General features: G+C 42.5%; 1 protein-coding gene across 18 annotated transcripts in view; it reads right to left on the bottom strand.

Moving 5' to 3' along the window:
- Positions 1-25650, bottom strand: part of RBM47 (RNA binding motif protein 47) — a 97125-nt gene that overhangs the window by 12086 nt on the left and 59389 nt on the right. For 15 of the 18 annotated variants that reach the window (XM_083459986.1, XM_083459976.1, XM_083459992.1 and 12 more), the window contains one exon: positions 137-1282. In XM_083459986.1, coding sequence (XP_083316112.1) covers positions 137-1259 — 1123 coding nt within the window. In that variant the 5' untranslated portion in view covers positions 1260-1282. Of the gene's footprint in view, positions 1-136; positions 1283-10216; positions 10307-25650 lie in introns of all 18 variants that reach the window. The other 3 variants (XM_083459984.1, XM_083459977.1, XM_083459989.1) reach the window with 1 other exon arrangement.

Raw genomic sequence — 25650 nt, 5'->3', positions numbered from 1 at the left:
GTTTAAGCTGTTATTCTGCTAACTATACATTGGAATCTACTCTGGATCAATAACGACTAGAATTTCCATGCCGCTGGTGTACTTAAGGAAAGCTGTCCCAGATAACCCCAAAGGGGGCAAAAAGTTGTCTACTAACCTTTCACAAAATATTCTCGATTTGGGCCAATCAGAGCATTATACGGATATCCATAATATGCCAAGGTGTACGGATCACATGAGTAAACGTAGTTCGGCTGCTGAGTGACTTCAGGTGTTGCTCCTCCTTTCGCTGCTTTCTGGTAGCGGGTGTACTGTTCCTTGTCTACTGGTTTGGCTAAGGTAACTTCCAGGCACGACCCTTCGAGTTCAGTCCCATTGAGATTATTCATGGCATGAACAGCATCTTCCCGACTCGTGAAGTGTACAAAGGCATAATCTCGTATTTTTTTAACCCGTTCCACACATCCGGGGTTGAACTGCCCAAACACTTTCTTAATTGTATCCTCGGTGGTTTCAATCATCAAATTCCTCACGTACAGGATTTTGACCGTCTCCATGACATCTTCGTCAACATCGATTTCCGGCTCGGCCCAGTCAACTGCAATCTGGTGACCCCAAAGCTGGATTCGGCCAGGCATCAGTTTCCTCCTCGCCATGGCGGCTGCCCTGTGGCTTTCGTACTCCACGAAGGCAAACCCTCTGTTTTTCATCTTATCCGCTGCGCTGGCGTACACAATGACGTCGAGCACGCCTTCCGTCACCTTGGAGATCTCTTCTAGAATTTCTTCTCTCTTTTTCATTTTGGGGATCCCTCCGATGAACAGCCTACAGTTGTCCACGCTGCAGCACACCCCTAACAGCCTCCCTGGACGGATTTCATAGTTGTTCAGCTCTTTGACGGCACGCTTGGCTTCGTATTTTTGGGTGTACATCACAAAGGCGTAGCCACGGTTTTTCCCGTCAAAGTCCATCATCAGGCGCATTTCGTAGATTCTCCCCGCGGTTTCGAAGACGGGCACTAACTCGTCCTCGTAGACGTCGCGAGGGATTTTGCCCACAAAGACTTCGCATCCGCGGGGAGGATGAAGCCCTTCCCAGCCCGGTGGGGGTCCGCCATACTTGCGCTGCCCGTTCTCCTGCACCATGGCGTAACCCGTACGTTCTATTAGTTGCAGAAGCGCAGCTTCGTTCGGTGCACCGGCCACACCTTCGGGGACCTTATTTGACTGCATGTTGGAAGAATCGTTATTCATCCTGGCAGCGGAGTCTTCAGCTGTCATTATGTCCTGTTCATTCAAAGTACCTGAACAAAGAGGTCAGAAAGGAGGACGTTAGATGCAGTCGGCAACATGGGAACGTTTCTATCGCATGAAATCAGGGTAGTTCTTGGAAGGGAAGTGCGATTACGAAGAGGCAAACATACACCTAGCAACAAGATTTGGCTCGGTTCGTATATGGCAACGCTGACATGCAAACAAACTCTTCTCGACAAAGCACGACACGTGGTCTGAAGATGGGTTCTGTAACAAAGCCCATGTGAAAGTAAAACAAAACTCTGCCAATATCCTTCTCCCATCTACACGGAAGTAGGGGATGCGAGCCCCATGCTTGGCTGGGTTTGCTCAGGTTGGTCCAGGCAGCACTGCCAAACCACGGTTCAACGTACAGCAGTACCTTGGTTCTCACATTCTGGTTCTGGGACTCTGTTTTGAGTCCTGAAATGGTTCGAAAACTGAGGCACAGCTTCCGATTGGCTGCAGGAGCTTCCTGCACTCAAGCAGAAGCCGCATTGGATGTTCAGCTTTCGAAAAACGTTCACAAACCGGAACATTTACTTCCAGGTTTGCAGCGTTCGGGAGCCGATTTGTTAGGCAGCCAAGCCGTTCGACTACCAAGGTACCACTTGGAACAAGATGTGGGGTGAAGTTTCTTAGGAATTGTTGGGCATTAATAACATAAGTTCGAAAATTGGTCTATCTATGCGATTTCTATAATAGTCGCCATGAAGCAGTTTTCCACATTGCTTACTGGTTTGGCTTGCAAGGTTGCAGAGTTGCTGCTTAAAAGGATACTGTTTCCTCACATGGTAATGAAGATGCTAACATAGAACATATTCAGGAATGCTTACAACCTAGATCCTCTCTGTAGAACAACCTTTCCCAATGCGATGCAGTCTAAGTGGCCGCTGAGACCATATAATACTGGTCCTGAAAGACCTACATTGCCTCCCAGTATGTTTCCGAGCACAATTAAAAGTGTTGGTGCTGACCTTTAAAGTCCTAAACGGCCTTGGCCCAGTATACCTGAAGGAGCATCTCCACCCTCATTGTTCAGCCCAGACACTGAAGTCCAGGTCCAAGGGTCTTCTGGTGGTTTCCTCAATGCAAGAAGTGAGGTTACAGGGAACCTCCTTGGCAGTGGCGCCCGCATCCCATCAAATGTCAAGGAAATAAGCAACTATCTGACTTTTAGAAGACATCTGAAGGCAGTCCTGTTTAGGGAAGTTTTTAATGTTTGATGTTTTATTGTGTTTTTAATATTATTTTGGGAGCCACCCAGAGTGGCTGGGGAAACCCAGCCAGATGGGCGGGGTATAAATAAATACAACAACAACAACAACAACAACAATAATAAGTGTTTTGAACTACAAGTCCCTGCAGCCCCAGTCAGCAAAGATGTGCAGAGCCGCCCCACCCTGATTTATGAAAGCATGCCTTCTCCCGCAATGATTTGATGCAGCCAAACTCTTACTTAAAGAAGAAATATTAAAATACTATTTAACATTTGAAAACAAGATGACTAGAACAGATGATGCGAAGATGTGGAGGACGGAAAGGGATTAGTGATCTGATGCGCAGACACAAAAATGTTACAACATCCCAGGATGAATCTTATTAGACTCCAATTATTTTTCCAAGGGTCATTTTGATCAGGGTACTTTTGATATGGAAACTTGGGACGGATTTCACATAATCGCATATTGTCCTTAACAGTCACGAGAATCTTAGCCACAAGCTCAACTCACACATGCATACACACAAGTCAAAATCTTCAATCTATACCCCTGAAGATCACTGGGGCTCTTTTATTCCTCTGTTGCTGTTATGCTTTCTCCGACACACAGTGTGTCAATAAAAGGCAACTGCCCCCCCCAAAAAAGAGGTGACATAATGTTGACAAGGTGGAGCATTTCTTTATTTTATTTTTTATTTTGACAAAGTAATAATCATAAATAAATAAGAATAAAAAGTGCCCCCCACCACTGAGACCATTTCATTGTAACTGTCCAACCTCCCAAAATTTCAACTCCTCTTGCGATGGTTCGAGCCCTTTCCATTTTAACAGCACAAATTCTACAAACACCTTTCATGTCTCCTCACAATCATTTCTCCTACATAGTCCCTCTCTTACCTTGATGGCACTTGTTAATTTATCGTTAATAGCTATATCCCACAACTCTACCATTCTTTCATTTTATATTCTCCTTACCCCTTCCACTTCCTAGCTATAATAATTTGTGCAGCTGTCAATAAATTTGTGAGCAAGTCCTTCAGAGGCTGCGAACCTTCCACCCCATCGTAAATTGATAACAATGCTACCTCTGGACTTTCGGTCAGCTTTAACGCAGTGAATTCTGTTATCTCCTTAAACACTGAGCATTTATTTATGGCATTCCCACTGTATTAAGTTAGCTGTAGCACTGCAGATGAGGTTGAAACAAAATGGCAGTTGAAAGGGGTAGGTAGAAATTTCCTAAAACGTTGCCCTAAGAACGCAAAACAGTTTCATTTTAAAAGCTAAGTGAGCAAAATTTACTAGGTTCATTGTAAAGGAATTTGGAAAATAATAATGATGCCCATTAAGAAAACAGCCTTTCTTGTGGAACTGTGTCAAACAGTCCCCTATTTTCCACCAGTAAATTAGGATGGAGCAGCATAAATGGCAAGTACCATTTTTGGTTATTTTGTTCCATTGCTCTAACAAAACATGCAGAGTTTTCATCAATGCAAACCTGATGTTGGCATGTCGTCCATATATATATATATATATATATATATATATATATATATATACACACACACACACACACACACCGTATTTTTTGCACCATAACACTCACTTTTTTCCTCCTAAAAAGTAAGGGGAAATGTCTGTGCGTGTTATGGAGGGAATGACTACGGGTGGCATGCCTACGGATTTTCCTCCTCTAAAAACTATGTGAGTGTTATGGTCGGGTGCGTGTTATAGAGTGAAAAATACAGTATATGCTCATCTGCATAGCATAATTTGGGGATGGGGAGCTTCTGGTTTATGGGCCTAATCTGGTCCGCCAAGTCTCCTGATGCAGCAACTAGGACTCTCCTCAGGCCATGTCTCCTTCCCCTCCTCCTCTGTCTTGCTTGTGGAGGAAGGTCTCGCTCCTCCATCACTAACTCACTTGGTAACCTCTCCTGCGCTGCATTTTCTTATTGAGTACAGTGGTACCTCGGGTTACATACGCTTCAGGTTACAGACTCCGCTAACCCAGAAATAGTACCTCGGGTTAAGAACTTTGCTTCAGGATGAGAACAGAAATTGCGGGGGGGGGCACGGCAGCAGTGGGAGGCCCCATTAGCTAAAGTGGTGCTTCAGGTTAAGAACAGTTTTAGGTTAAGAACGGACCTCCGGAATGAATTAAGTACGTAACCAGAGGTACCACTGTATTGAGAAAGGGCAGTTCTTTCCACAGGACACTGTGAGGAACCCAAGCTGAGAAACACCAGCCCCGGATTTAGCCGAAGCTGCTAAGTGCAGCTACGAGGGAACTGCGGTTTATGCAGAGCTTACAGGTGGTTTCATGCAGTACAATAGCAATACTTCAGGTAGGGTTGTTGCCATATTTCAAACGGTGAAAAGCCGGACAGAAAAGTTGCTGAGCTGCTTTTTAAAAAAGTTTTGCCCAAAGTTATTGTGCTTTGGGGGGGGCAAAATTGCAAGAGATTTCGCAAGTCCGCTCACTCCTCTTAGTGTAGCAACATTGCAGGACGGCAGAGGCTTCACCGGGGCCCCGACGAGGGAACTGGAACAGTGGTGCCCTTCCTGATTGAGAATTGGATCCTAGCCTGCACCCGGCTTTGGCAAATGGAGATGTAGGCTAGGGACTCAGGCTGTGTCGGAGGGCAGAGCTGATAGAGCAGGTAGGTTTTCCTCACGTCCACCCATTTAAGCAGCCTGCACCTGGGATACTACCTGTTTGTTCCTTTCCCTGCCTGCCCGCCCTTGGTTTATGTTGATAGTAAATGACTTTGCTGTGGCTACGGTGGTCGCCGTTTTTTAAGGGGCCGGGTAGGAATTTGCCCACCGGGCTAATTGGCACCCAGCCGGTGGTTTTGCCTGCCTCATAGCAATCGTCACAACTGGTTGGGCATTGGGGCAATCCTTTGTTTTGGATGGAGGGGAGGTTGTAGGCTCCGCCTGCCCCTCCAAACGCTGGGGTATCCCTTTAAAGGGATTCAGGGGGAGTGGCCATGTCCACGTGCTGAAGGCACTCCCCCAGACATCAGTCACCCTATTTGATGTAAGTCTTAGGAACCCCCATCTGGATTGACCACTGAAGTATTCTGGCGGGCCGGAAGTATTTTGATTGCCCCATGACCAAGCCAAGCCTCTTTCATCTATATTCAATAAAGATGTGGCCTGTTTTGACCCCAAAGCAGTCTCATTGGTCTCTTATTTGCATGGATTGGGGTATGGGGAGCCCGATGCTTGGTCCTGCAATAGAAAAGTAAGTTGCAGAAGGAAATGGTTGTTTGAACTAACCAACAGTGTGCTAAGGCCACGATGGAATGGACCACCCTCAACACAGATAAGTTTGCATACAGTTGTATCTGTGCTAAGTATGACACATCTGAAGATATCATGGTGAAGACCACTCAATGGTTGCTTTGAGATTATATCTGTTTATTGAACATTAATTCTTCAATTTGCAGGGAGATTAGACAACATTGGCTATTAACTGAATACTCATCCTGATTTGTTTGTGAGGAGGCTAGAGGTTGTGTCAAGCAAGCAATCAGCCAATACTTTCCAGGCATTTTTCCTGTTCCTGGTGTAAGATCCTCCAAAACCATCTCAGTGGTGCAACCTGAACTCTAATCCCACCTGAAAAATTAGTGACAGTCCATGGGTTTTAACATCAAACCACTATCCTAGCACTGCTCCCCAACCCTCTGCTTCGAACTAGTGCTCAGCCCGCTTTAGAAAGTTAGAATCATGTTCTAGCCCAACGGTTGTAAAAATGACATTCAGTGTCCCAAGGGCTGACAAGGTCCTGGCATGTCAAGGCGTCACAAGATGACAGCTCTTGGGACAACAGCCTGCTGGGTGTATTTAAAGAGAAGGGGGGGAGAGTGCATTAATCCAGCAGAGAGGTAGCTTGAAACTTTGAGTAAGCTAAGAGGAGCTCGGAGCTGTTGTGGTCACAGATGATGTGCTTAGGATACTGATACAGAGCTCAATAGGATACTGATTCCATCACCCTCTTCTCTGGACCAGGAACCCGTTTTCTTCAACAAAGGAAAATAGTAGCGCTTCCGGAATATTCTGTCCAAAGCAGAATAAAGACCCCGCTGCATGCAGTTCTGAGGTAGTTGTCCCCTCCTCATATCTCCACAACGAGAGCACACAAGCAAATAGGCACGGCTAGAAATCAACACTGAAATTTCACATGCGTTTGGGCGGTCGGATCATAATGCGATACCCACCTACTTTGCAGCAAAGCGTAACGTGATTATGGAGCAGAAGGCATCCCCCGCCCTCACCTCTCCCAGACTGGGTTGTTGGTTTATGACCAAAAAAAAAAAGATGCATACAAATGTGGAGGCATCTTTTTTTGTATTTAAAGGGTACCGCAAGTTCAAGCCCGGGCAAAAGGAAATGCCACTGTCTGAAACCAAACAGAGCAGCTGCCAGTCAAAGTGGAACACACTCAGCTGGTCCAATGATATCACTGTGTAAGGCAGAGCATCTCTAGCTTTACTACTATGAAATGAATATTTTGTGGGACCCACAGGGTTTCTTATGTTTATAAATGTGATCCTGGGCTAAGAAGGTTGGGGTGTAGAGATTTCCCTCCTGCTGTTTTTTGAGCTGCAGTCTAAGAATTGTTTTCAATTTAAATGCAACATAGACACCGCAGTCAATATGCAGCTGCCTGCTTGGTTTAAAAGCACATATTGTTTTACTGCATTATTATTATTATTATTATTATTATTATTATTATTATTAAATAAATAAATATTAATCATTTATACCTCGCCCATCTGGCTGGGTTTCCCCAGCTACTCCGGGCAGTTTCCAACAGAATATTAAAAACAATACAGTGTCGGACATTAAAATCTTCCCTAAACAGGGCCACCTTCAGTTGTTTTTTAAAAGTAAAATAGTTGTTTATTGCCTTGACATCTGGTGGGAGGGTGTTCCACAGGGCAGGCGCCACTACCAAGAAGGCCCTCTGTCTGGTTCCCTGTAACCTTACTTCTCGCAATGAGGGAACCGCCAGAAGGCCCTCAGCGCTGGACCTCAGTGTCCGGGCTGAACGATGGGGGTGGAGATGCTCCTTCAGGTACACAGGACTGAGGCAGTTTAGAGCTTTAAAGGTCAGCACCAACACTCTGAATTGTGCTTGGAAACATACTGGGAGCCAATGAAGATCTTTCAGGACCGGTGTTATATGGTCTCGGTGGCTACTCCCAGTCACCAGTCTAGCTGCCGCATTCTGGATTAATTGCAGTTTTTGAGTCACCTTCAAAGGTAGCCCCACGTAGAGTGCATTGCAGTAGTCCAAGCGGGAGATAACTAGAGCATGCACCACTCTGGCAAGATAGTATTATTTGAATTTATATACCGCCCTATACCTGGAGGTACATAAAAGTTTGTGCCGTGTTTATTCCTGCGTAACTTGAATAAAATACTGTGGGAGCCCAGGTAAGCCCTGCTCACATAATCAATCACATGATGCAGCGCACATATACCATTTGAATGGCAGTGCCCATCAACTTGGGGGGGCTCTAGCCCCCTCAAATATTTTATTGGCGGAGCTGAAGCCCCCATGGTCCCTAGGAGCTGTTCTCACAGCGTTGTATTATCATGCTAGCCTTTGAAACATTACAAAGTCGGTGGAGGAGAAAGCAAACCTGCAAATCGGACTAAAATAAGAATTATTATTAATAATAATTTTATTATTTATGCCCCAGCCATCTAGCTGGGTTTCCCCAGTCGTTCTTGTTCTGGGCAAAAGTTTAAACACCATGCAAATCTTAGGTTCACAGGACTTATAATATCCACGAAAATGTTGCACGAGTAGTTTCTGTCTGAAATTAAAAGATCTGGCAGATTTGCACGAAAACTGATTTCAGTGGGCCCTCCTTCCAAGGAAATGCCATTAGGAATGGTAGTGTTTCAACTTTCCTGCTCTTGAACGCAAAGCGTCATCCCACCCCCCACCCCACCCCCAATTCGCAGTTTGGACTCTTTCATAATCTCCACCTTGCGCCCATGAAAGCTTAAGGTATCATTTAGTTATTCATTAAACCCAGGTGCCAATGACCAACTTGCACATGCCTTTAACTGCATCACCTCTGTGTGGAAGGGGAGAGGGAGGGGGGACAGAGAAGCGAGAGGGAAAGCAATCATTACAGCTGCGCAAATTTATCATATCTGCGGAACTGAACTGCAAAGTGCAGCAATTTGTGCCTGATCTCTGAACTGTGAAGGCCGTGCAAAACTTTGAACCTTTTGCTGAAATGGAAAGACACAGTGACTAGTCTTGGCTGAGCAAGTGGCAGATTAAGTTACCTCTGCTCAGTGTTAATGTAACATTGTTTTTTGTGGGGGGGTGTTTTAAATGTTTAACTAGGACAGGGGGACTTCGTAGGGTATTGTGGTATTTAAGTGAGGGGCAGGAACCGGTGCAATTTACACTCGGGTTCAAAGTTTAATTCTGGTTGAAAGTTCACCTAGAGTTTTTTTATTCCATTCTGAAAGAAGTGGAATGAGACACAAACTTTGAAATCTTCCCTTTGTTGCACCCCACCGATGTTGCTCTACCTAAGCCAAAAGGTAGGCTCTGAAAGATTCATATAGATTTACACTGGGGAAATAAGTTAGAGAGGATTTGCCCCAACTATTTAACACACAATACACCTGTATTTCTATGAGAACAAGCACACGAAAGCTCATTAAATTGGCTCCAAAATAGTCCTTATACCTTTTCTCCCCAGTAAAACTGGAATTCAGTTGCTTTTTCTGAAGATTTAAATGCCACCGTTATAAACGTGAAACTGTGTTAGAAAACTACACAAAACAAACCAGCCCTAGTTTGAACTGATGCCAATGTCACAAGAAGTGCATCTAAACCATCTCTCTTAAACACCTGAAACCCATTTTTTTCTATTTCAGGACTGAAGTTCAGGAATACGATGCAAGCCTAGAATGCGTTTTTGGTATTTTCATATCACAAAATACATAAAGATTGAACCTGGGGGGAAATTAAACAATTTCCCCATTTATTTAATGAAAGACAAGCACAATTCTCCGTTGTCAGCACGAGCTTTTCCTTGTGTGAAACTTCCATTACTCAGCCCTTTGAAAAGTGAAAATACTAGACAAAATGCTGCACAAACTACACCGCTGAAACATGCATCGTATAAGCACAATATGGAAGCATTCTGCTTAAAATTATGTTTGCATAATACAGCAATGCTTCTTAGTGTAGACGAACAGTAATTAGTGCTTTTCACTGTACTAAGAAACCCCTGAAGCCAAAACTTCTTTCTTTCAGATCCCAGAGCCAAATTCATCATATCTACCTGAAAAATGACCTACTCCACAAGGTCGGCAGAACCGGATCCAAGAAAAATACAAAGATAAATTAATCTTGCTTTGCTTGGTTGATTTAAAAGAATGGCAACCCTTTTGCCTGCTCGGTTTTTAAGTCTTAAAACAATGGAACACATTTTTAATGCTGGGTTTAAATATGACGTTTGACTATGTCAACTCTTATTACATCTATGAAATCTGTACACGTCGCCTGAATGGAAAAGTCTTCGAGGCGTTCCTGTGTTGTATGTTTATAATTATTTCATTTCATTTTTAAAACCCACAGTCCAGAGGAGAGCAGAGACCGGCTGCACTCAAACTTTAGCTATTGGACATAAAATCAAACAAAATCTCGCATAAAATCCAGTTTCCCTCTTACCTTTCTAGCCTTGCAGTCGCAACAGGTTAGTTCAGCTTCCACCTTTGATTGAATAACCTTTCCTCCGAGTCACGAGGTCTACATAACTCTCTGTTATACAGTACACATATGGTTTTATTGGTCAATGAGCTTTGGCTATTTAAATTCCATGGCAGTAATTTGCTAAAGGCACCTCGAAGCAGTCGGAATGGGTGGGACGCAGAAGGAAAGGAGATGTGGAGGCAGGGAGCTCATGCCAGCGGTTCGAAAAATTAATTGAAAACCCCCACCTGTAGCTAATGGATTTATATGAGGCTGATCTGAAGCTTAAAGAGAAAGAATAGGAGACGCACAGTTTAAATTCCTACCCCTGGAGGAAAATGTCAAACAGAAGAAAAGAAAGAAAGACTTAGCTGAGACTCCGAAATTGGCAAAAAGGGAGTGATTCATATACAAACAACTTCTTCCCAGCACAAGGCGTTGTGCAAATAGTTTGTGTGACTCAAAACAGATAAGATAAGGAGGAAGGGCAAATTTTGCTTGACAGTAGGGCTTTTTGGGGAGGGAGAGGGGGGAGTGAATTCTATCTTTATGCCAACGGATCAGAATTTAGACTACTTGTCAGGATTCTTCAATTATGAAGAAGAAGAAAGAGAGAGCCACAATTCTTCAACGCAAGAGAGGCAGAGTAAACGAAGATTCCCCCCCCCCCCAAATACAGAATTGTGCATGGTTATCTACCAGGTGTTTGCTGTTTCTGTAGCAAATAAGTAATTGACTAGATATAGATAGATAGACAGACAGATGCAGACCCTCCAAGTGTCCCTGTTTTCCAGGGGCATCCCTAATTTAGAGAAGCCATCCCGGTTTCTGATTTGATCCCGGAATGTCCCACTTTTCCTTAGGATGTCCCCACTGTCATTGGAGAAATGTTGGAGGGTATGGAATAGGATGTCCCTATTTTCCCTATAATACCATAGGGAGTTATTTCCTCCTCTCTCTCTCTACCAATTTTCAGACCCTTCAAGTGTCCCTATTTTCCAGGGACATCCCTAATTTAGAGAAACCATCCCAGTTTCTGATTTGATCCCGGAATGTCCCACTTTTCCTTAGGATGTCCCTCTTGTCATTGGATAAATTTTGGAAGGTATGGAGTTATCTGACCCCCGAGCTGCCTGAAAGCAATCCTGTACAGTATAGGGACTTTTTTATATAAAAAAGTTTAATGTTTATTATGTTGGAAGCTGCCCAGAGTGGCTGGGGCAACCCAGTCATATGTGTGGGGTATAAATAGTAAAATTGTCCTTATGGAATGGGACGTCCCTATTTCCATTAGAGAAATGTAGGACGGTATGTTGATACCATAGTAAAAAGCAAGGGGGAGGGGTGAAACATGATTCACGGCATAAATACAGTCTGTAAATAACACTTGGTCCCACAAGCACTTAGGTAAAGCAAACACCACACCTTTTTCAGTCAGTTAAACTGAAAGGCTCTTTGGGGGCTGAATTTGCCAGTTCAGCAAGCTAAAAACAGCCAGCGGGAGCGAGAAAAAGGCTTTTCTCCAGGATATGATGAATTATCAGAGATTCTGTGTCCTCCTACACAAGGTTAAAAGCGAACACAGTAGAAATTACAATCTGACCTCCCTTCTAGTACAAGGAAGTAACAATTCTTCCCAGAAAGCGATCTACCATTTTTTGGCCTCTGCTTCGCAATAGCTGATTTTTCAGAAGGCTAGCTTGAAACACGTTCAGGATTCTTGCTATAACCATCGGAGGAAACTGGTTTCGTAGGTCACTTCTATGGCAGCTCAGCTACTGGAAGATCTCAGCATGGTAACTATTATGCTCATATGGGGATCTTTGCTGTGTGGTCCAAAGTTAGCTCCCTCCCCTCAAAAAACGCCCTCACCCTCATGCATTTCGTTATTGCATACGTTGACAAAAATAAGGGCTTTTTTCTTCCTTTGGGGAGACCTGCCGAGTCTTATGTGGTAACATAATACCAACCTTACTGTATGTTTGTGAAACATGGACCACTTATAAACACCGTCTCCAACTCTCGAAAGATTCCATCAACAGTGTCTCTGGAAATTTTTACACATCACTTGGGAAGACAGGCAAACTAATACCAGTATACTGGAAGAAGCAAAGATCACCAGTGTCAAAGCAATGATTCTTCAACATCAACTTTGTTGGACTGGGTCATGTTGTTTGGAAGCCTGATTATCATCTTCCAAACCAGCTGCTCTACTCTGAACTTAAAAATGGAAAGAGTAATGCTGGTGGTCAACAAAAGAGGTTTAAAGACTCTCTCAAGGCAAATCTTAGAAAATGTAGTATAAACACCAACAACTGGGAAAACACTGGCCTGCGAGCGCTCCAGTTGGAGAACAGCCTTTACCAAAGGTGTCATGGGCTTGATGCTTGAACTCAGGACAAAAGGGAGAAAGCTAGGAGGAAGGCAAGCTTGGCAAACCCTCACCGTGATCAACTCCCGCCTGGAAACCTTTGTTCCTACTGTGGAAGAACGTGTGGATCCACAATTGGCCTCCACTGTCACTGTTAAAACCATGTTCATGGAAGACAATCTTACTCAGCTCTGAGTGATCGCCAAAGAAGAAGAAGAAGAAGAAGAAGGTAACGTAATACAATGCAGTTTGCAGAACACATGATGACAGTGAGATTTTAAAGATTCTGGCAGAAGGTACCAGAAGGCACTGGAGTTGAATTCCACAAAAGTCCAAAAGCATCAAGTCTCTTTCATGTTCAGCCCCACACAATTTCTTTTTGCTCTGGTTACCATGAGAGGTCTGCCGCTGACTTCAATAGCATACCCAAGAACATTTATCAATGAAAATAGGGATGTCTTATTCTGTAATAATAATGATGATGTTGATGATGATAATACTCTGGGCAGCCTCCAATGCATATAAAAACATAATGAAGTTATATAGCGCTGCCTTCAGATGTCTTCCAAAGGTTGTCTAGTTACTTATCTCCTTGGCTCTGGGGTTCACATAACTCCATCCCCCTCACAATTTCTCCAATGAAAATAGGGACATCCGAAAGGAAAAGTGGAACCTTCTGGAATTGAATCAAAAACTGGGATGGCTTCTGTAAATTCGGGATGTCCCTGGAAAAAGGGCACTTGGAGGGTCTGTGAAATATATTCGGAGTCGAGAGTGGATTTCATGCTCTTTATTCAGCTCATAGTGGTGAGGAGGAATGGAAGTTCCCCCAGAACGTCTGCTTTATATACATTATTTACACAATGGGCCCCACATGATCGGCTAATTCCGGGATTCTCCTGTAGGCCAATCAGGTTGCGAATTCACTTCCACCTGGAGCTGGATTGGGTGGCTCCTGTGGACCAATCAGACTGCTGCATTCTGAATCCTATTGTTTTAGGACCAATCAGACTGCTGCATTCTGAATCCTATTGTTCTAGGACCAATCAGACTGCTGCATTTTGGATCCTATTCAACTCAGTACATAACAGTCTGCAATAGTATGTAGACTGTACCCATCATGGAAAGTGCAGGCAACTTTTTATCTGTCCAGGGCTACATTCATTTCGTGGTAACTTGTCGGAGGCCATGTGGTTGTGGTGGGTTGATGAGCCAAAGGCAGCAGTGGCGAAGGGACCTTTTCCCTCTTTCTGCCCCCTCTCTCTGCTACCCACTGACTTCTCTTTTTCCTTTTTTTGCCCAGTGGGATGCAAGAAGCGGGACAGATCACCTTCGCAATAGGTCTGAACTGATAGTATACCCAGGGCAGTACAGTGGTGCCTCGCAAGACAAAATTAATTCGTTCCGCAAGTTCTTTCTTCTTGCGAGTTTTTCGTCTTGCAAAGCACGGTTTCCCATAGGAATGCATTGAAAATCAATCAATGCGTTCCTATGGAGACCGCGCCTTCCCCTCTGTCCCCGGAAATTGCGGGGCTGGCAACGGGGAGAAGCAATCTTCTCCCCGCCGCCCCTTGCTTCAAAAGAGGTCCGGGGTGCGGGGGCAAGCTTCTTTTTGCGAAGCAAGCCCATAGGGAAATTCATCTTGCGAAGCAACTTGAAAATGAAAAAACCTTTCGTCTTGCGAGTTTTTCGTCTCGCGAGGCGTTCGTCTTGAGGGGCACCACTGTATTAGAAACTGTGATATGAAAACTAGGAGCTACATGGCACCTTAAACCTAAGTTATGGGTGCCGCAATGGAATATCTAGGTGCGCTTTTTTAATAACAAGAATACAAAGCTGAAAATGAATGAACTGCAGCTAAAATCATTTTTGCACATGGTCTAGTCCTTCCCCTGCCTACCCCACTGATATTCTTAAGAGGGTCTCTTCTCCAGTCTTCAGAGAGTGGCTGGAAGCGGAGAGGCAGAAAAAGGTCTTCCTTTCATTCCAGCAGTGGCAGTTAAATATTAGGCGCAGTACTGCGTCCAGAGCTCAGAAACTGCTCAAGTGGATGAAATTCCCGGTCGCAAAATCTGCCTAGAACAATGGGAAAACTGACTTGCGAAATTAGGTCAAGGATCACAGGCTGCCCACCTGTGTGGCCAAAATAATCCAAATATTATGTTAAGAAAAGCTGAATTCTGCAACCTGTATCCATTACGCAAATTAGTCAAACAACTCAATCGTGTTCAAATATGCTTTTATTGGGATACTTTGTTGTAGTTCACGGGGAGGAGACAAGGAGCTATGCAAGACGTTGAAATCCCAGCAAGAAACTCATGGCATTCCTTCTACTTTCCGAGATTTTGGCAGATTATCCATTAGAAATTGTCTTCACAGCCATAATGAGGAAAGGCTTGTTTGTTTCCAAAGGCAAGATTTTGAGTTGCACCCTCAATGTCACATTTTGGGGATTCTATTCTTAGAATCCAAAAGAAGACTGACAATTCCTTTCGGATTCTGCAGAACAGGCTTTTACAAAAAAAAATACATCTCTTTACATAAAGACGTACCTCCCTTTGCAACCTTTTTAATAAATAAGAAGAAGAGTTTGGATTTGATATCCCGCCTTTCACTCCCTTTAATGAGTCTCAAAGCGGCTAACATTCTCCTTTCCCTTCCTCCCCCACAACAAACACTCTGTGAGGTGAGTGGGGCTGAGAGGTCACCCAGCAGCTGCATGTGGAGGAGCGGAGATGCGAACCCGGTTCCCCAGATTGCAAGACCACCGCTCTTAACCACTACACCACACTGGCTGCAGCCTTTCAAAATGACACTTCATACAAATGTAGCCATACGGACTTCCGGTGGTGCGCGTCTCCGGGGCGAGAAGGGATTCGGCCAGGAGCTCGAACCCAGTCCGGCAAACAGGGGGCTAAGGGGGTGCAAGAGGGCGAGAGCACCCCAGAAACACGTCCGGAGGGTGTCCGGAGTTACAGGGAGCCTGCTGAGACCGGTTCGCACCGCTGTCAGGTAACCTTTTTGAGGTGAAGGAAACAGCGGCGTTGAGCAGTAGGTCCTAGGCAGCCATTTCCTCCCCCCCCCGAACAGCGGACAGCCCAGTCCTCGCCGGAGATTAGCGCTCCGCTTCCAAAGTAAGAAACCCGGGAACGGATTTAAAGCGTTGGTTTAATAATTTCAAAAGCTGGAAAAAGCTAAAAATCGAAAACTAAAACCCCGGGGGGAAAAGTGAAGTTACAGGGGTTCGGCCGTTATCAGGGATCGGCGGAATCGCAAAGAAACTGCAGAGCTGAAATAAACATTTTGAGTTGCTACCAGTGTTAATTTTGTTTCCCTGAAAGACTTTTAAAAAAAACAGCGGACCCTCTTAAAAAAGAGGTGTTAAAACAGGGAACAGAGGATGAAGTTATCATTTCAAAAACCACTTGTTTAAAATGGAAAGGACGCTGAAACGCCATCTTTACCGCATAACGCTTAGCGGGAAAGCGGAAAAAGCGGAAGGGAAATACCAACGGCGCCATTTGCAAGAACAGAATACACGAATTAAACACAACTGCAATCTAACGACACGGATGTATCTGTTCTATGGAAGTACCTGATCTAATAACTTCGTGGATGTGTTCCTATCCGTCTGCTCATTGACTGGAATGACTGGGTGATAAGCTCCTGCTGCGAACTGCCGGATCTTTCGATTTAACTGTGCGGCGTGTCTACCTTTAGAACCCAGCAGCGATAGAGGGAGCCATCTACTGGACAGAGTGTGTATTGCGACCAGAGCTTTTTATTTCGACGTTATCTTCGCTATTTGTTTCTTCCACCCCTGCAGTCCGGCGCCTGCCATCATCCCCCCGATTTCCCTCTCCTCCTCCCTCTCCCCCCCTGCCTCCCCTCCCCCTCCTCATCCTCCCTCCCTATGGTTTCTACTAGGTCTCCACCATGGTTTCTACCAGGTAAAATGGATTAGGGATTTTGATGATGAACCTTTTCTTTACCTATTAAGCTTCACTTGTTAACTGAAAAACTATTTCTCCCGATAAAAATTTCTAAGAACTTACTGTGCTGGATGGAAGCATACATGCTATCGTGCATATAAGATCCCCATCTTTTTGAATGTCAACCTCCTGATCTCCCTCGAACTTAAAGACTTTAGGACTTTTATTGTTATCCCCAAGGATGCAGGGCGGCGAAAAGAAATAAGACGATCTCTTGGCAACTTAAAGACTGACAAAGGACTGTTGACCAAGCCGAACTCTGGATAACTTAAAGACTGTTAAAATTGAGGGCTAGGACTGATCAAGCAAATAGGTAACTACTTGGGAGTGTTGCAATTATATTGTGTCTTAAGTTCAGGTTATCATACGAACTTAAGAATGTCAAATACTGGGAAAAGACCTGAAGGAGGTACGCCAGTGGATAGGAAGGGATCGAAGCAAGAAGGGGATTTCAGAGCAGAGATATTGAGAATGTTTGCGGAGATAAAAGAGAGTGAGAAAAGTGTTGAGCGCAAACTAGAACAAGTAGAACACAGAATTGGGGAAGTAGATAAGAAGTTAGATGAAACGGTCAATGAACTTAAAAGTCAAATGAAAGAGGTATTTAGGAGAACACAGACAGTGGAGGAAGGTTTGAAAAAGACAAAAGTTGAGCTGAAGGATGTAAGACGCGAGGAAGAAAAAATTAAAGCTGAGATACTGGATTTAAACAAAAGTCAAGAGGATTTAAAAGATTGGATTGCTATGAACGAATTAAGACAAAGGGAGGCTAATCTTAGGATGAGAGGTATACCTGAAACTCAAGGGGAAAATATAAAGGAGAAACTAACAACAGAACTAGCCCTCTGGCTGGAGCTTCCAACAGAAGATGTAGAAAAGGCAATACAATCGGCTTTCAGGTTAATAGCTAAACCTCCAAAGAATAAAAAATTTATAGGAGACTGCCTAATTATATTTAAAGATAAGGAAATAAAAAATAAGATCCTCCATAAGAACAGAGAGAAAAGGTTAAACATTGGAGGAAACAACATAATAATTTTTAAGGACATTCCAGTCAGGCTTCTAAAGCGTAGAGACTCCTACAAAGAATTAGTACAGATACTCAAAAGGAATAATATTGAGTTTAAGTGGGAGTTTCCGGAAGGCGTCTCCTTCACATATAGGAGCAAGAGACAAAAATTGACAAACCCAGGAGAAACAGACAAATTCCTAAGGAAATACAAAGAGTTGAAACCGCAAAGAGAAGGGGGGGCGGGACTGGGGGGAGATTTGAGGGGGGAGGCGGGAGGTTCAGGGGGAGAAGGGGGGGAAGGAGGAGGGTCTGAGGAGGAAGCTTAAAAGGAATCAATAGTTGTTTCTTTTCTTTCCTCTTTTTTTTTCTTTTTTTTCCCCTTTCTCACTCTCCCTTAATTAAATTGCAATGGTGTTAAAGGTACTTAGTTGGAATGTTAATGGAATGAATGATAAAGGTAAAAGGAACCGAATTGAGCATATTCTGAAGAAGGAAGGATTAGATATTATTTGTCTCCAAGAGACACACATAGCGAGGAAACACAAAAGAACTCTGATTAATCAAAGATTGGGGAATGAATTTATTTCCTCAGACCAGAGTAAAAAGAGAGGAGTGGTCATTTATATAAATAAACAAATTGAAGCGAAATTCCTTTTCAAAGATGAAGAAGGAAGGATATCAGCAGTACAAATAAATTGGCAAGGAGAAAAGATAATAATAATTGGAATATATGCGCCCAATGTAAATAAGTCAGATTTTTACGGAAGGTTAGAAGAAAGGCTACTCGAATATGCCGACCAGAAAATTATACTATTAGGAGATATGAATGGTGTGGTGTCGTTAGAATTGGACAGACTGAGGGACGCAAAGGGCAAAGAAGGGAAGCTACCTAGAACTTTTTTCTCCCTGGTCCAAAACTGTAATTTAGTAGACATCTGGAGGTTTAAATACCCCCTAGAAAAGCAATATACCTTCCATTCAGAACCCAATGATTCATCATCAAGACTAGACCAGATCTGGGTCTCGAAAGAGCTAGTCCCAAGATCTGTACGGGTAGAGATACAGACTAGAACAATTTCGGATCATAACCCAATAAAAATGGAATTGAAAGGACAGGAAAGTAGACCAAATAGATGGAAATTGAAGGACTACCTGCTGGACGACCAAGAGGTAGTAGAAAAGGCTCAAAATAGACTAAAAGAATATTTCGAAGATAACTTGGACAAAAACACAAAGCCTAAAGTGGTATGGGATGCAGGAAAGGCGGTGATGCGGGGTTTCTTTATCCAACAGAGTGCAATTAAGAACAAAAAGAGGGAAAGAGGGAAAAAAGAAATTATACAACTATTAGCAGAAAACGAGCAGAAACTAATTAAAAACCCAAAAAATAAGAAAGTAAAAGAGAACATAAAAGTTTTACAATCTCAATATACAATGTTGATAAACAGAGAGATTGAATGGAAAATTAAAAGACTGAGACAGAGGTATTTCGAACATGCCAATAAAACGGGGAAGATACTAGCTTGGCAACTGAAAAAAAGAAAAGAACAGAATACGATAAACAGGATAGTGGTGGAAGGAGAAGAGTTAAACAAACCTAAAGAAATAAGGAAAGCTTTTTTGGACTTCTATGGAGGACTTTTTAGAAACACAGAAAAGAACAAGACGAGGGAAATAGAGAGATATTTAACATCTAAGAATATAAACAAGATCCCCGCGGCAGATAAAGAGAAACTAAATGCCCCGATTGAGGCGGAGGAAATAAAAGTAATAATAAGAGACTTAAAAAATGGGAAAGCCCCTGGCCCAGATGGGTTTACTAGTAGATACTATAAAGAGATGGAACCGGCTCTGCTGAATCCACTACAAGAAGTAATGAACAACATTCTGATGGAAAGAGAAATACCAGGGACGTGGAAAGAGGCACTGATCACCCTAATTCCAAAGCAAGATTCAGAATTAGAGCAAGTTAAAAACTACAGGCCGATTTCTTTACTAAACGTAGATTATAAGATCTTTGCGGGAGTCCTGGCAAGAAGATTTAAAGACATTTTGGTAAAGAGTATCCATAGAGACCAAGCTGGTTTCTTGCCGGGTAGGCAAATGAAGGATAACTTAAGAAATATTATAAATATTATAGAATATCTAACAGAAAGGTGCGATAAACAAGGTTTACTGTTATTTGTGGACGCCGAAAAAGCGTTCGATAACGTAAATTGGGAATTCCTACTGAAGCAACTGGAATATATGGAAGTGGGTGCTGAATTTTCCAACGGTATAAAAGCAATATATACGGAACAAAAAGCAAGACTAATAATAAACAATGTGGAGACGGAAGAAATAACAGTAACTAAGGGAACTAGACAGGGATGCCCATTGTCCCCACTGTTATTTATAACGATATTAGAGGTTTTACTGAAAGCCATTAGAGACAATAAAGAAATCAAAGGTATCAAGGTCGGCCAGCACGAACATAAAACTAAAGCTTTTGCAGACGACCTGGTCGTAACAATGGAAGAACCACTGAACTCAACAAAAGAGGTACTTAGAGAATTTGACAAATTTGGGGAGGTAGCAGGCTTTAAACTAAACAAAAGGAAAACAAAAATAATAGCTAAAAACATGCAGGCAGCTGAAATCGAGGAATTACAAAGAGAAATAGGAATAGAGGTAACAAAGAAGGTGAAATACTTAGGGATATGGGTAACGCCAAAAAACATAGACTTATTCAAAAATAATTACGAAACGGTATGGAAAGGAGTCAAGAAGGATATAGAAACGTGGGGTCGGCTTAGACTGTCATTCTGGGGTAGAATAGCCACAATCAAAATGTTGGTACTTCCAAGAATTTTGTTTCTCTTTCAAAACATCCCGATTATAAAGGGTACAAAGATATTCAAAGTCTGGCACAGAGACATTTCCAAATTTATCTGGCAGGGAAAAAAGCCGAGAGTGAAGTTTAAAATTTTGACGGATACGAAAGAGAGGGGAGGCTTCGCCCTACCCGATTTGAAGATATACTACGAGGCATCTTGTTTATGCTGGGTAAAGACATGGATAAAATTGGAAGATGGGGAAGTGTTAGACTTAGAGGGCCACGATAACCGTTACGGGTGGCACGCCTATTTGTGGCATGGGCGGAAGAAGGGCCACAAAGGATTTGGGAATCATATATTTAGGGGCCCTCTGCTGGAGGTTTGGGAAAGGTATAAGGAAATGTTGGAACCTAGAACACCCCAATGGCTATCCCCATTAGAGGTAATGGCTATTAAAAAGATTAACATGGGAGTCAACTGGGCAACCTATGAACAACTGTTAATGAGGGAGGAAGGAAAGTGGAAAATGAAGCCGTACGACCAGGTTAAATCTCAAGTACATGATTGGCTACACTACCACCAGATAAATGATATGTTTAGGAAGGATGTTAAAGAAAGTGGCTACGCCGACAAAAACTCCAGATTCCAAACCGAGATCTTGGGGAATAACCTAAAAATATTATCAAAAATGTATAAGTATTTACTGGACTGGAACTTAGCAGATGAGGAGGTTAAGGTGGTAATGACTCACTGGGCTAGAGATCTCGATCGTAATATTTATTTTGAAGAGTGGGAAAAACTCTGGAAACAACATCTTAAATTTACGGCCTGTGTGTCACTCAAAGAGAACCTAATGAAAATGTTCTATCGCTGGTACCTAACTCCGGTTAAATTAGCCAGAATGTATGGATCCTGCAATAAATGCTGGAAATGCAAGGAAAGGGAGGGAACCTTCTACCACATGTGGTGGGAATGCCAAAAGGTCATAGGGTTCTGGGAGAGTGTATACGACGAAATGAAAAAAATGTTAAGATATACCTTTAATAAAAGACCAGAGGCGTTCTTGCTAGGTTTGGTGGGAAAGGAGATAAAGAAGAAAGATTACAAATTGTTCCAATATGCAACAACGGCAGCAAGGGTCCTAATAGCAAAAAATTGGAAACAGGAGAGTGTACCGTCAACGGAGGAATGGAGAAGTAAACTATTAGAATATGTGGAGATGGACAGGATGACATGCAAAATTAGATATACAAAAGATCAGAGGTTTGTTGAAAATTGGGAAAGTTTTACGAAATATCTGAAAAGCCTAATTGACGAACAAACAACACTAGTAGGTTTTCAAGGTGCTCTGTAAGAGGCAAAGGGTAATGCCAAAAGAAAAGGGACGAAAGAGAAGGATGTATGGCATTACAAACATGGAAATGCGGATTTACTGTTTAATGTTTTTTGGACGATTCGTGGGACGACTGAAGGAAGTCAATGTCTTTTCTTTAAGTGAATTGATATGAGTTTTGATAAAGTTTGTTTTGTGCTTTGACTTTTGTAAACCAATAAAAATTATGTATGAAAAAAAAAAAACAAAAAAAACAAATGTAGCCATACGACACATTGATAAGACTATCTGAAGGTTTATCTCCCTCCTCTAAAATTTTCAAGCCATAAAAGGCGCTTTTTCTTTCTTCCTAAGGTACAACCATCAACCATCGCAACAGAGGTTATTCAGCCGTCTTGATTCTGCAGTCATATTTAGCAAGCTTTTAAATTATGACAGCTATGTGCTTATGTAGAAATTCAGTTCAAAACTATTTTGCTTTTTCAGAAAAATTAAACGTAGATTGTATCAGTGTTTGAAAGTGGGATAGAAAAGCTAGGAGCCAAATGGCTGCTGGGACCTGGGTTGCAGGTGCCAAAACAGAATGTCTAGTCGCCATTTTTTTTTGGGGGGGGAGGTGTCCGGAAACACTTTTTATATATTATTTTGATAAGCATGAACTAATATGCAATTCACATAAGTGACACATTGTTAATATCACAATTTAAGCAAAAATTGTTAGTACATGTTTAATTTGGTGTTTACAATAAAAATACTGGTACCAAACTTCAGTATTCAAAACACTGCTTTCTATTGTTAAACCCCTTAACATATTGCCTACCCTTAAGATATACAGTACTTCCAGGCTCCAAAGCACACACATTTCAGTAATCCTTTAGCATCAACCAGGCGCAAAAAAATGGCACCCAGACTTTTTGAGTCATTCGCTAATGGAGAATCTTTAGGTGCAAAATGTGGCTGGCATCCTGCTAATTCTAAACCCTGGTTTGTATTATCTTATTATGTAGCTAAGGTATTTATCTTATTTTCAGAAACAAATCCCACCTACTTTCAGCAGCCAGAAACACCATAACCAGACACTGGAGAGACCTGTCAGGAGTAAGCATGGACCAATGGTACCAAATAGTATGGGAAACAGCCCTACTAGAAAAATTAACCAATAAACTGAAACTGACACGGGGACAAACAGAAGAAGACGCCTTTATCACAAGGCTCCCCTTTATCACATACACAGCCCAACAGGACAATGACAATAATCCACCAACAGCATACAAATCAATATGGCTAACCTGATCCAAAACACCCACCCACCCCACTCACACACGAAAACGAAGATCATCACAGCCAATCACAAACCAACAACCACACCCTAGGCAAACCCCAACCTCTCTCACCACCAAAGGAACACAAGTGAACAGCACGAGCAACGCTGACACCAAACCCTACATACATTGAGCATAATAGAAACATCGCCACCCGCCCCCGCCCCATCTTCCCTCCCTCCACCCCTCCCCCCCCAATGTCTCAACAAATGAAACATTGTAAAAATGTTACATGGAAAAAATATGAGAGACATTACACTTACTTCTGTAAAACAAGAAAATCTTTAATTTAAAAAAAAAAAACACCAAGAAAAAAAAATGGAGCATGACTTTGGGCTCATCCACTTTTCTCTTTCCCTGCTGCTTTCCTCTTGGGGGGGGGGGGGACACTCTTTAGCAATCAATCAGAGCAAAAGGGAATCTGGGTTTTGTCCAGATTGACATTTGCTCTGATTTAACAGCCAAGAGTGGGTTTTCCCTGGGAAAGGAGCAGGGCAAGGGAAAAACTGCTCAGGCCCGTGCTTTATCAGCACAAGAAAAGTGGAAGTGTCTACGAACTCTTACTTCCAAGGATATAGGAAAGGACTGAGCTGATTACACAGAGAGATAGCTCAGTCAGTACAGCATGAGACTCTTAATCTCAGGGATATGGGTTCGCATCCTGAACTGGGCAAAATATTGTGCCAAGCAGGGGGTCTGTCAATGGGCTAGCCTCCATGGCAACACTGCCATTGGACCAATCACAACACTTTACCCCAAAAAAATGAATTGAGAGAGAGGCAGAACTGAAAGTAAAGAGAAGTTGGAGTGTTTCAATTTTAACATGAGAGAGCATAAAGCACATCTTCCAAAAATCTTGTGGAAATGTACAAGCACTTTTGACTGATGAAGGTTAAGTTCATACAACAGCCACTTTTTGAAATCTTCAAGGAACACGTTAAGAGTCTGAATGCATTTTAAGGAAATGCTTGATAGTGAAAATTGGATTCTAAAGAACTCTTTCATTTACTTACGAATTTACATCCTATGCCCTTTTAAAATGTGATTTTGGGGGGAGGCTATTGGGTTGTTGTTTTTATTTTTTTTTTGTGGTTTTATATCTTTATTTTATTCTGTGAACTGCCCTGAGACCCCTGGGTATAGGGCAGTATAATGATGATGATGATGATGATGATGATGATGATGATAATAATAATAATAATAATAATAATAATAATAATAATAATAATAATGTGTTTTTAATTTTCAAGTGGAAAGTTTTGGTTATTTCTCCAGTATCACTGCTATTTATTTTTACTCGTTAATGCAGAATACATACTTCTGATTCCAAAATTGTAACTGAAAACACTGAGTACGCTCGCTGTTTCAGGATACATAGGGCTCTGACTGTTTACTCCTGAGTAACACTCTATAGACTCTTGATGTTTGGGACAACAACTCCAATAATCTCTGAGCATTGGAAATGTTGGCTGGTGCAGAAGAGAGTTGGAAAGTCCCTTACAATGTCATACCCTCCAGCACCTCTCCGATTAAAATAGGGACATCCTCTCTGAAAGGCAACAGATTCCCCACCCCTGGCCTAGAGGTTTCTAAAATGCTGTTTGGATTCAAGTATTTGAGAATCATGTCCTTAGGCTTAAGGGGGGTTCAGCTCTTCTTTCACTTTAAGTTATATAGAGTAAAGAACCAGAGTACAGAAGCAAAAACGGGGACTTATTCCACAATGTTAATAATTCACATCTGGGGGGAAACACTTAGAGTTAGCTCATTAAAAGAGCAACCCAGATGAAGACTGGTGCTGTGGGACAACACCTGCTTCTCGACCGTTCTCTTAGAAATCAAATGAGGCTTGTCGTCTTCAAAACTACTCAGAGGATCACTGAGCCATCCTAAGACTTCAAGGGCCAAAGAAAACAGCAGCCTCTTTTGATATGCCAGGTGGAAATGAGAGTGCAAGGTAGTATTGCACGGAACCGGGGACAGCACAAAGCACATATTTTGCAGGAGGTCAGTGCAATGCAAACATGATTTCATTTCTGCTGTGGTCTGAAGTAGAGCTTTTGAACCACATGCAGCTACTATCTTAGAGGTAAAAGTGTCCTTATTAAAATCTTTTTATATATAATTTTTTGTTTCGTTTTACAATTTAAAATACTCCTTTTACACCCTTAAGATATCAATGACTTCTTTTCTTCTCCTTCCATGGGTCATTTTACATACCATAAATCCCTGCATATTTTACAAAAACTATACCATTATTGCCTCCATCAAAACTTATTTACGCTGTTGAATTTATCTTAATGCCGCCTACGTTTTCAGCTGTACACAGTTATTTCCCATATATTCAATAAACGTTTTCCAATCTTCTTTAAACGTATGTTCTTCTTGTTCTCTTATTCTATATGTTAAGGCTGCGAGTTGTGCATATTCTGACAACTTAAGCTGCCATTCTTCTTTGGTTGGGACCTCGCTCGTTTTCCATTTTCGGGGCTAACAAAACACAGGCCGTAGTAGTGGCCTATGTATATAACCTTTTTAGACACCCAGGAATTCCCAGGGTCCTTATT

The sequence above is a fragment of the Podarcis liolepis genome (assembly GCF_965112155.1).
Source record: "Podarcis liolepis genome assembly, chromosome: 9".
NCBI lineage: Eukaryota > Metazoa > Chordata > Lepidosauria > Squamata > Lacertidae > Podarcis > Podarcis liolepis.
This window is presented reverse-complemented; position numbering and strand designations above follow the sequence as displayed.